Source organism: Centropristis striata, chromosome 5, assembly GCF_030273125.1.
Source record: "Centropristis striata isolate RG_2023a ecotype Rhode Island chromosome 5, C.striata_1.0, whole genome shotgun sequence".
NCBI lineage: Eukaryota > Metazoa > Chordata > Actinopteri > Perciformes > Serranidae > Centropristis > Centropristis striata.
Window position 1 is genome coordinate 3,331,399 of NC_081521.1, and position 12,098 is coordinate 3,343,496.

Below are 12,098 nucleotides of genomic sequence, written 5' to 3' on the forward strand. Positions count from 1 at the left end.
AGCAGCTTGTTTGTTGCCCATAAAATCAGTGGATGTGTGTGGCTGAATGACATGAGGGGGAATAAAGCGTGAAAATAAATAATCTTGCAGAAAGCGAGAACTGGAGAAGCAAAGCAGCAACAACACTCTCTCACAGACACACACACAACAAACATCCATCTCTGTTGCTCTACTACGTCATCTGGTATAACTGATCTGATTGGCTAAGAGCTACCTACAGACGCTTTGATAGACATTCTAAGCGCCCAATAAACGGCTCCGGAGGATCGTAAACCACACCTCCTCTACGGAGAAATAAACGGCTGGATTCCAGACCTAATCTCCAATGAGATTTGGTCTGCTGTTAGCCAGGCTAAAGAAAACCATGGAAAATGGCTTAAATTAAACTCTTATGAGCTATTTTTGTTCTTATTATTATATTTGTCTGGCTGGGCGATATATCAATATAAAAGATATATAGATATATTTTTAAGTGTGATATGGAATTGGACCATATCGCATATGTCGATATAGTTTTTTATATTAATTTTTTTTTGTGCACACTTTAAGATTTTTTTTTATTTAAATGTTCACTTTATGGAGCTTTGATTCTTAAAAAAGGTTCTCCTGTTGTTATACAGTATTTATGTTCACTTAAATAAACAGTTTCAATAAAAACTACTTGTGACATGTCATATTTGACTTTGACTGAACATTTGCTCTCACTTTTCGATATTCAGCCTAAATATATCGAGATATGATTTTTGGTCCATATCGCCCAGCCCTAATATATATATATATATATCTTTAATTAGCCACAGGGACTTTTACTGTCTGGTTACTAAAAGTAAATCCTACTCTCAGCATGCTGTAGTTCTCTACTTCCTCCCTGTTAAAATTTAAAACATGAAGGAGTAGCAGTGTTTCCTGGTATTATAACTATAATTGCAGCCTCCATAACAAATTACAGTGGTGGTATAAACTAACCAGGACAAAGCCAGAGTCTGTAGTGTTGTTGTGGCAAACCACAGCAGATTGTTCCCATATATCCTCTGATTATACTTCTGTTTGTTTGACTAGTTCTTTAGCAGCTTACTTCCAATGAGTTTAGTTTCTCTGGTGGCAGCAGGCTGCTACTAGAAAAATAAAAAGTTTCTCCTCTATTAATTAGCTTTTTAACTGATCTATGTTGGAAGTGTGGGGCAGAAAGTGGCACATTTATCCATGATGCATTATGGGAATGTTCTAAGATCCTCCCCTTGTGGGAAAAAGTTATAGATTATATGAGCAAATCATTAAATTGTGCGAGAAGACGTTGAGGAGATTAAATTGTGAAAATTATATTATAAAAGAAAAATGAGATAGTTTTGGTGGACAGATGTGTTAATTTGCCTGCTTTGCCTACTCACCTGCCTGTCTTATTTTTAGTTCATTTATTTTCAGATTTTGTATTTATTTATTTATTTATTTTATTTCTTATTTTATTTATTTACTATTATTATTATTATTATTATTATTATTATTTTTATGACCTCCATTCTGTCTGTTTTGTTCGATGTTTGTTTGTCTGTTGTAATAATGAAAATATAATAAAAACTTTGAATTATAAAAAAAAAAATCGCTTTTTAAATTTTAAAATTTAAATTGTGAAAATGATATGATAAAAGAAAAATGAGATAGTTTTGGTAGACAGATGTATTAATTTGCCTGCCTTGCCTACTCACCTGCTTGTCTTATTTTTAGTTAATTTATTTTCAGATTTTGTATTTATTTATTTATTTAATTTCTTATTTTATTCATTCATGTACTTATTTTATTTTATTTTAATTTTATTTATTTATTTTATTTATTTATTTACTTTTTTTATGACCTCCATTCTGTCTGTTTTGTTTGACGTTCGTTTGTCTGTTGTTATGATGAAAATATAATAAAAACTTGGAATTATATATATAAAAAAAAGCTTTTTATCTGGAATATGTAGTGTATTATGACTCGACTTCTGTTGCCATCAGGACCTGCTCGACCTGTATTTATGTGAAGTGATTTTAGCTGCACAGATGATTTGAACAGTGTTTTTGGTTTTGTTAAAGGAATAAAACTGGACTCACCCTGAAGCGGGAGAAGTCGGAGTAGGAGGCGTCGTAGGTCTTGTGGTGAGCTTCCACCAGACTGGAGATGATCCGGGCCTGCTCCTCGTTCAGACGAGGCCTCATGGCCTCACGGGCCGCCTCCTCCTCCTTCCTCTTCAGGATCATGTCCTTCTTCCTCTGCACCTCCTCGTCCGTCAGGATGACTGCAACAGAGGACAGAATATAGTGAATATTATATTAAAATATCTTGAAATTAACAGACGAACCAAACACACATTCCCACATGCCTGAAACTGTTCCTACATCATAAAGTATGGGAGAAATAATAAACAGCAGTTATTGTCAAAATAAAAAAATAAAACCAAGCTTTAAAAAGTCTGATTTTGTATTTTTTGCTAAATAATTTTTGCTATTTTCCGCCTTGAATAAAAGATTGAAGAAAGGCAGACGGGTGACCGGGAAGTGAAAATAAATCTATCAAAAAATAAAAGCAGAGAGTATAAAATTGTAGTTATTCTGAAAAACACTATGCAAGTAGGGGTGGGCGATATGGCCCAAGAGAATATCACGATATTTCAGGGTGTTTTTTGCGATAACGATATTCTTGACAATATTACAAAATACTGAAAAATATATAGAAAATATGATGATTTAGTCTGTATAAATAAAAATAAAACGTACAACAAAATGAAAATCAATCATAAATCTAAAATGGAGTGTAAAGTGCAAATCGCCAAGTTGCCAAATACAAAAAGTTTACTCTTTACTCTTGAGTATTAGCAAATAATAAAAACTAACCATCTAGGGGGGCACAAAGTTGCCTTTTCCAACTTTTTTCTTGTAAATCTGCAACTTTTTTCGTGCAGATATGCCACTTTAGATCTCTTAAATTTGCAGCTGTTTTTCTTGTAGATTTGCCACTTTAATCTAGTAAATTTGTTAAAATGAAGTTATCAAATATAGTTCTTCGCCTGATAAAGGGTTAATGGGAAACCCTTACGCCACTACGTCAAAAATGCATAGCGGTATAATGGTGAACGATACGATATGGTACACCTCTATCATAAAGTAACTACTTATTCATTAACGTCTTCCATTCCTGTGATATACAAACACTAAAGAAAGAACCAAAAGACAGAAAGCTGCAAACAAGTCTTGGATTTAATCAAGAGGTAGCTCCATTAACACCCTGAGTATCACAAGGTGTAACTGATCTGGGGGGTATTCCAGAAAGCAGGTTCAACAACCTCTGAGTCTATCCCTGAACTCTGAGATGACTTACCCTGAGATGGGAAACTCTGGGTATCCGGTTCCAGAACAGCTGATCTGAGTCAGTTCAATCATCTCTGAGTATGTCAGCCTCGGGTTACGCGCGTGCACAACCACTATAAAAAGCCATCATCAATGGAGCCCCGATTCCACGAGTCACCATGACAACGGAAAAAAAACAAAGATCGACCTATTTCACCGCGGTAGAGTTGGAGATACTCATGCAGTCCTACGGCGAGTATGAGCACATATTTCGCCGAAAAAGTAACACGGCTGCAGCAGCGAAGGAGAGAGAGACTGCATGGGAGAAAATTGCTGCCCGAGTCAACGCGTAAGTTTGAATGTAACACTGACGTAACATTTAACCGTAAGATCGTAGCATTGCCTATAGTTATGATCATAAGTAGGAATTAAATCTAATTTTCATTTAGGTGCAATCCAACAGGAGAAAGGAGGACTTGGAGGCAGTTAAAAATGAAACATAAAAACATTATTCAAAAAGGTAAGACATATTTTGCTAGGCTATGATTGCACCTCACTTAGATTTTTATTTTATTTTTTTAAATTGACTTAGGCTATTAAACAAAGTAAATATTAATTCAGTGGCTACTTCAAATAGTAATTTAAACCCCTAACAAAATGTTGTTTTTCAACGTCCTCTCACTTAATACTCCACTTAGTAGATTAACACTTTATACACATCGAAACACATTTATATTTTATATCTATTGAAGTTATTTAATGTGAGTGCTCGTCCACGGTGTGTGAGGTTGGTGATATATGGGCGGAGAAGGTTATTGAGATAAATGATACTGTTTGATGAAAAGCGGTAGCGTTCGAAAAGAAAATCCTCTGGAAATGATAAAACGTCTAACCTGGGTCGGAAGATTCTTTCGCGACGTAAAACATTTCTAATCAAAACGGCCTCGATGTCGATCGGATTTCTAAGAAAGGGGCAATCCATATCTAACCGCTTTCTTCGTGTGGGAGGAGACAGGTAGAAACTCTGGGGTTTTTATAGTAAACCTGCAGCGAGCAGGTTATGTTCACAGAGTACGTCACCGCAGTAACGGACCCAGAGTTTAAGTTACCTCTCTTTCTGGAACGGATAACCTCAGAGTTTCCCTCATCTCAGGGTTAACAAGCTCAGAGTTTTCACATAACCCGCTTTCTGGAATACCCCTCTGGGCTCCTTTCATTGAGTCTGATCTAGTGAAAGTAAACAAGCACACATGGAGTCACTATTCTCTCTTTACTCTCTGCTACGGTTGGGCGATTCAGCCCTGACAGAGCAGAGCAGAGCCTTTATCTAAATGGAAAAAGTGTTTGTTGGCATCACATCACAACAGCAGGTTGTCTATTTATAGAGTCATTAAGCTGGCAAATATATTTATACATGTAATGTCTTAGAACAGTAGAGTGTTGAAGTTTATATAAACATTGCTGCTGCAGACACACCCACTACACGAGGAAACCCGGAAACAACAAGATATGAATAGTGTTGCTTTCGTCAACGAAAGTTATGACTAAATATCGTCGTCAACAAACTTTTTTTCACGTGACGAAAACGAGACGAGATGCAATGTAAATGCTGGTCATGTGACGATAACTATAATTTAATATATAATGCAATATTGTTGACGAATAAAAACGAGACTAAATGTGGTTCACTAAATAAAAACTCTGCTAAAATAACGAGACGAGACGAAATGTTATTGTAACGTTATTTCGTCTAGTTTAGTTGCGTTGTTATTATTATTTTGCAGTATTTCTGTTTCTCCAGTAAAGTCAATCAATGGTGATATATAACCTGCTGTCTTATGATAAGCGGAGGACGCTGTGCATAATTAGCCATGCTGGTTTGTTTACTATCAGCGGAGACGCTGTGCATAATTAGCCATGCTGGTTTGTTTACTATCAGCGGAGACGCTGTGCATAATTAGCCATGCTGCTAACGTTGTGCACAGTTAGGGACGGTGGCCAAAGTTGCGTCTCCCGAGTTTAATCCGTCACATATGTGACATCGCGGCCGAAACTGTTGCTAAGCGATTACACAACGATCTAAAGCCATACGTCACCTCCGGAGGCTCGTAAATCCCTCTGGAGGCCTTTTTTTGTAATAGAGACACGCAGAGTGGATTTCGGGAGATTTTAGGGTTATTGGGGTTTTTTTTATTCATCATTTTGGTATTTGTTGTTGTTGTTGTTGTTGTTGTTGTTGTTTTCAGTCCATGGTACAGGAACATCCTGTTAATCTCATTTTATGTAATGGGTACAAATTAAGTTGTTTTGTTCCACTCACTTTCAATAAAAATGGAAACCAGGAACATGAAGTTAGGACCCCCTTCTTATGTTTGACCTTAAAATCCTTTTGATGACATCAAGACGTTTTTAAAAGCGTAAAATTAAAAGTGTCTGCCAACTCATAACATGTTCAGAGGGTGGTTCAAATCCCTAAATATCACCTGAACCGGCTCCAATAAACAGAATAATGATCAAGTTTTTGGATTAACTGTAGCTTATACTGCAGGAGTTGTGTGTTGGGTTAAAGTTAGAGCATTCTTCCTGCTTCCTCCTTTAAACTGTGGAAAATATCATCTCCACAGTTTAAACTGCAGCTGCCTGGTTTAAGGCTGGGTAAGTCTGAGTGACCAGCCATAGAAAGACCTCCAGAGACTCGGCACTGGGAGTGAAAATTTATATTTTAGAAAGCCTGAAGTTCTGTTGCTAGTGTGACTAACTCAGCTTTTACATTAATATTCATCCAATCATGGCTGACCACAGCTGGACTTTCCTTATCTATCACTACTGGGCAGCACTCATTCTACCAGTCACACTATATTCACTATATTCTCACAGCAGCTCTGTTCAGTTTTCAGTTTTGCACAGTTCTGTTAGTTGATGCGCAGCTATTCTCAACCTTGGGGTCCCGACCCTAATTGGGGTCGCGAGATGATTTCTGGGGGTCGCCAAACCATTTTGGAAGTCAGCTCTGTCTCCACTGTGTTAAAGTCTTCATGTGTTAATGTGTTTTGATTTGTGTCTTTGTGGTCATTTTATGTCTTTTTCTGATCATTTTGTGGTGAATTTGTGTCTTTTTTGGTCATTTTGTGTCTTTTATTAGACAATTTGTGTCTTTTTTTTGTCATTTTGTGTCTTTTTCTGATCATTTTGTGGTCAATTTGTGTCTTTTTTGGTCAATTTGTGTCTTTTTTTGGTCATTTTGTTTCTTTTTTGCGTCATTTTGTGTCTTTTTTGTGTCTATTTTGTGTCATTTTTTTAAATTTTTTGGTAATTTTGTGTCTTTTTCTGATCATTTTGTAGGCAATTTGTGTCTTTTTGGTCATTTTGTGTCTTATTAGACAATTTGTGTCTTTTTTTGGTCATTTTGTTTCTTTTTTGCATCATTTTGTGTCTTTTTTGTGTCATTTTTTTTCTTCTTTTTTTTTCTTTTTTTTGGTTATTTAGTGTCTTTTGGGGTCATTTTGTGTCTCTTTTAGTCATTTTGTGTATTTTTTTTAGCATTTTGTGTCTTTTTTTGATCATTTTGTGTCTTTTTTTAGTCATTTAGTCCAACATAAAATGTGATTTTTCATTATTTTGTTGCTTTCTTTTCTTTTTTTTAAAACTACAATCCAAATTGACTGGACTCCTTTTGTTGCCACACGTTGCGTTTTAAAAGTTTTTTTTAACTTCACAACATCCCTGCTTCATGTCTGGGAGTGCATTGGGTTTTTAAATCCAATCGAGCTAGATGTAAATCTGTTGCGATCTGTAATAAATAATGAGTGTTGTGAATATAAGATTACAAAGTATGTAATGCCTTCAGACATGTGGAAGTGGCATGCAAACCCAGAGATTCCCCGAAGAGTCAAAGCTAAGAGTCCCTATAAACACCATGTCTAATCCATTCTGCAGCAGCGTCCTCTCCGCCTGCAGCCTCCGCTCTGCTGCATGAATAAGGCACGAGGCACTTAAACATCCAACACCAGCAGCATCAGCCACAGAAAGAGGAGCAGACATGACAGGTCTGCTCTGCCTTCTGAGCCCAGGAGATGTATAGTTCATGTAACCTGGATGGAAATATTTGGAGCTTACATTACAGCTGCTTCGCCTAGTTTTAAGAGCTAACTTTGCTTTACTGCTGACAAGTAGCACTTTTTTTTTTTTTGCGTAACTCGATGGAGTCTGGGGCTGTTTAGTCCATTTCTAATCCTTTTCATCCTGCCTGTATACACCATTTAAGTGTCTTTTTTTGGTCATTTAGTGTCTTTTTTTAAAAATCATTTTACTTCTTTTTTTTGTCATTTTGTGTCTTTTTTTTTTGTCATTTTGTGTATTTTTTTTTTTGTCATTTTGTGTATTTTTGGGCCATTTAGTGTCTTTTTGTGTCTTTTTTTCTGGTCATTTAGTGTCTTTTTTAGTCATTTAGTGTCTTTCTTGGTCATTTTGTATCTTTTATTGGTCATTTTATGTCTTTTTGTGTCTTTTTTTTGGTCATTTTGTGTCTTTTTTGGTCATTTTGTGTCTTTTTTTAGTCATTTTGTGTATTTGTTGGTCATTTTGTGTCTTTTTTAAGTAATTTTGTGTCTTTTTTAGTCCTTTAGTCCAACATAAAATGTGATTTTTAATCTATTTTTTTACTTTCAAAACACTATCATGCTCAATAAAGAATTATAAATGTGTCAAATGTGAACAAAGGTGTCAAATCTAACATATAAGAGGGTTCCATCCAGTTCTATCATTTGATACTAAATCTATTTGAGCTTGTCTCCAGTTTTACTTGGTATATCATCATCAAACTGAAACTGGCCTCATGGAGTTTACAGCCAGAACTTTAGAGGTCAATTTACAGTAGGACTCCACGCTGCTTTGTTTTCTAGTCTGGATGGAGTCAACAAGTCTGGATTATTTGGAGCTTTTGGAGTCTAGGAAAGCAGCAGAGCTCGACTTCTTGATGACGTCACAACGTAAAAACGAAGCAGCATGGAGTCCTGTCTGCTGTCAGCTTCCCTCTAAAGTTTTGGCTTTTCTACAAGTTTCCATGTCCCAGTTTGTGCGTCAACTCTTTTTCAGCAAAAGTGAAAACCACCATGACCAAGTGTGACATGATTTTACTGACGTTTTTGCAGAGTTTTTTCAAATTTTGCACTGTGCATTCAGCATTTTAAATGCAATATTTTCTTGTGAAACAAAATGTGTTTTTTGTGTGTTTTTTTCTGTGTTTTTTTTGTATTTTTTTATGCATGTTTTTGTGTGGTTTTTATGTGTTTTTTTTATTGTATTTTTTGTGTTTTTGGTTAAAAAAATGTTTTTTGTGTTTTTTTTGTGTATTTTTCTTTTTTTTTTGTAAAACAAAATGTGTTTTTTGTGTGGTTTTTTTTCTATGTGTTTTTTTATGCATGTTTTTGTGAATTGTTTGTGTGGGTTTTATGTGGGTTTTTTGTAAAAAAGAAATTGTATTTTTGTGATTTTGTTTAAAAAAAATGTTAGTTTTTCCTATGTGTTTTTTGTAATTTTTTGTTGGGTTTTTGTGTTTTTTATGCATGTTTTTGTGGGTTTTATGTGGGGGTTTTTTTTGTAAATTTTTTTATTTTTTTGGTTAAAACAATTGTTTTTTTGTGTTTTTTATGTGTGTTTTTTTGTGTTCAACATGTTGATCCAGTAAGTCAAAATCAAAAAAATAATAATTAGGTCATATAGGTGAGGTTGTGCTGAAATGTGATATATACAGGCAGAATGAAAAAGAGTCAAAAACCAACAAAATCTCCCCAGTCTCCATAGAGTTAAAGGCCTCTGAGCCACAGAGTGAATGACCAACATCTGGATGTGCTGCAGAGTGGCCGGTCGTGGTGTGAAACAGGAAACCTCAGAATACAAGCTGTGCCGTTAGAGATTTTATAAAGATGACAAACAGGCGGAGAAAATGTTCCATATGAGCATGTGACATCTGTAACGAGGTGGTCTGAAAAAATCCATCTGTGTTACATTTCTTGTTAGACTACTTTGCAAAAAAAGTTGTTAGAACTGGCTGTAAGAACACATTTTAACACTAAATCACTGTCATTGCTTTAATTGAGTGTGTTTGAAACTCAGCACACTATAAACTATTCACCAGGCTTGATCCTAGACTTTATTCTTCTGTTTCTTCTGTGTTTTGTTGCACTTACACTGAACAGGTTTTTATGTTTATTCTAGTCTCATAATACTTATTCTAGGGCAAAATTGCATTTCATTTATTTATTACTTTTTATTGGTGATCAGGCTTAGCACTTCTAATGTCACTGTGTACTGCAGACAATAAAGGCTTGATTTAATTATGTTGTATTCTGTAAAAAAATAAAAATGTAAAAGTATACAGGAGTATGCCATTAAATATGCCATAGAAAACAGTCATAGTATATAGTATGTCGTCCAAAATCATAAAAAAGTCACAAGATATGTTGTCCAAAAATGTCATAAAAATGTCATAAAAATGCCACTAAAATGTATAATATGTCGTTCAAAATATATAAATATGGTATGTCATAGTATAGTGTATTGTCCAAAATGTCATAAAAATTGCCATTCTCTTTGTCACTATCAAATAAAGCATGGAAATGTAAAAAAAAAAGGTATTTAATATAGTATAATATGGGTGTCATAATATAGTATGTCGTCCAAAACATCATGAAAATTAGGTTATTTATTATGTTGTTGAAAATTTCACCAAAAAGTCATGGTATTGTTGGCCATGACGAGTGTGCTATGACTTTTCTAAGGGTTTCGGGAAATTTTTTTTAATTATTCTGCAAAACACGCCAAAAAATCCCCCCAATGTAACCCTATGGAGAGGCTAGAGTGATGACATCATCGCTAGAGTGGAGAGGGAGAGAAAAATTTGGAAACTTTGCTCGAGGCCGCAGATACCACTCTACAGAAATCATTTCTTCATAGAAACGTAGGAAAACTCGTCTTCTCACTCACATTGGACGCACACGCTTAAAATAAGAAATAACTCTTAAAAACAAGATCAATTATCTTACACTTGTAAATCTAAAGGTTTTTTTTATCTTGGTAAGAAACTAATAATCATCAGGTCACTCTGCTCGGGCCAGTTCATCGCTGCTTGCAGCTTTAATTTATCTCTTTTGTAAATTTTTTTGTCTTTTTTTGGTCATTTGTGACCAAAAGAAGATGTAAAAAAAGACACAAAAAAGACAAAAAAGACAAAAAAGACAAAAAAGACACAAAATGACAAAAAAAGACACAAAAAAGACAAAAAAAAGACACAAAATGACCCAAAAAAGACAAAAAAAGACACAAAATGACAAAAAAGACACAAAAAAGACATACAATGACCAAAAAAAGACACAAAAAGACACAAACAAAGGACAAAATAGACCAAAAAAAGACACGAAAAGACAAAAAAAAAACACCAAAAACTACACAAAATGACAAAAAAAAAGAAACAAATAATCGTCAGGTCACTCTGCTCGGGCCAGTTCATCACTGCTGGCAGCTTTAATTTATCTTGTTTTAAGAGTTAATTTCTTATTTTAAGCGTTCAACATGCTTATTTCTAGATTTAATAATCTTGATTTAAAAAAAAATCTTGTCAAGGTAAATTATCTGTCCATGCAGCAAGATCATTTCCCTCAGATTTACTGTTTTATCTGGTTTTTGAACACACCTTTTTTTGCAGTGTGGCTTCAAAAAGTGAGCACATCCACTGTATATACATCCAGCCGTTAAATATTGGACCCAGGTGTTGCTCTCCTATCTGTTTCAGACTGAGCTGTGTCTGTTTGGTCCCAGAGAAACAAGCACAAAGAGAGTTATGTCATCAGTGTTTGATGTAGCTGCTGCTGCCAATAAGAACATATGGCAACCTTCCCAGAACACACAGAGACTGTAGAGAGAATATACAGCTAATAACACACAGGGAGAACTGGACGCCTTTATGTTGAGAGCAAACATGACCCCTGAAGTAAACAAGGAGGGAGGATTTGCCAAACCACATTTCATTTCCTCATCACAATATGTTATTTGCACACAACGTTTTCTTCTTCATGTGATTGTGACGGATGAAAAATAGAACACAGGGAACGAAGAAACAGCACAGAATACAGAAAAACAAGATAAAAACACTAAATCTGAGGGGAATTATCTTGCTGCATGGACAGATCATTTCAAAATTTCTTGAAATAAGATTAATTAATCTAGAAATAAACATGCTGAACGCTTAAAATAAGAAATTAACTCTTAACCCTCTATGGCAGTAGTTCTCAACCTTTTTGAGTCGCGACCCCTAATCTAACGTCCATGTTGTCCGCGACCTCCGCTCACTTAATAACTTGCTACTTTGGGATTTGTCAGAAAAGACACAAAATTACCCAAAAAAGAATCAAATTGACCAAAAAATGACATAAAATTAAGCGAAAAAGGACTCAAATTGACCACAAAATGACAAAAAATGACCACAAAAAGACACAAATTTACAAAAAAAATGACAAAAAATATATATATAATATAAAATTTCTTCAGATTATGTTTATTTAGTGTATTTTAAGACAAAAAAGCGCTTCAAACATTTTTTTCCTAACTAGCATCATGATGTGTACCATAGAGAGTTAAAAGAAGATAAATTGTCTAACACTCCTGAATCTAAGTTTTTTTTAAATAATAATATCATTTTTTATATATATATATTTTTTTAATAATTTGCAGTGTTCTCAATAACTGAACAGAACATGTCTGACTCCAGTGGTGTTTTACAGT

The 12,098-nt window shown here is 34.8% G+C and overlaps 1 protein-coding gene across 1 annotated transcript in view; it reads right to left on the reverse strand.

Moving 5' to 3' along the window:
* Window positions 1-12,098, reverse strand: part of LOC131972265 (vitamin D3 receptor A) — a 148,711-nt gene that overhangs the window by 15,921 nt on the left and 120,692 nt on the right. The window contains exon 5 of the mRNA XM_059334070.1: window positions 2,088-2,272. Within this exon, the coding sequence (XP_059190053.1) occupies window positions 2,088-2,272 (185 nt within the window). The remainder of the gene's footprint in view (window positions 1-2,087; window positions 2,273-12,098) is intronic.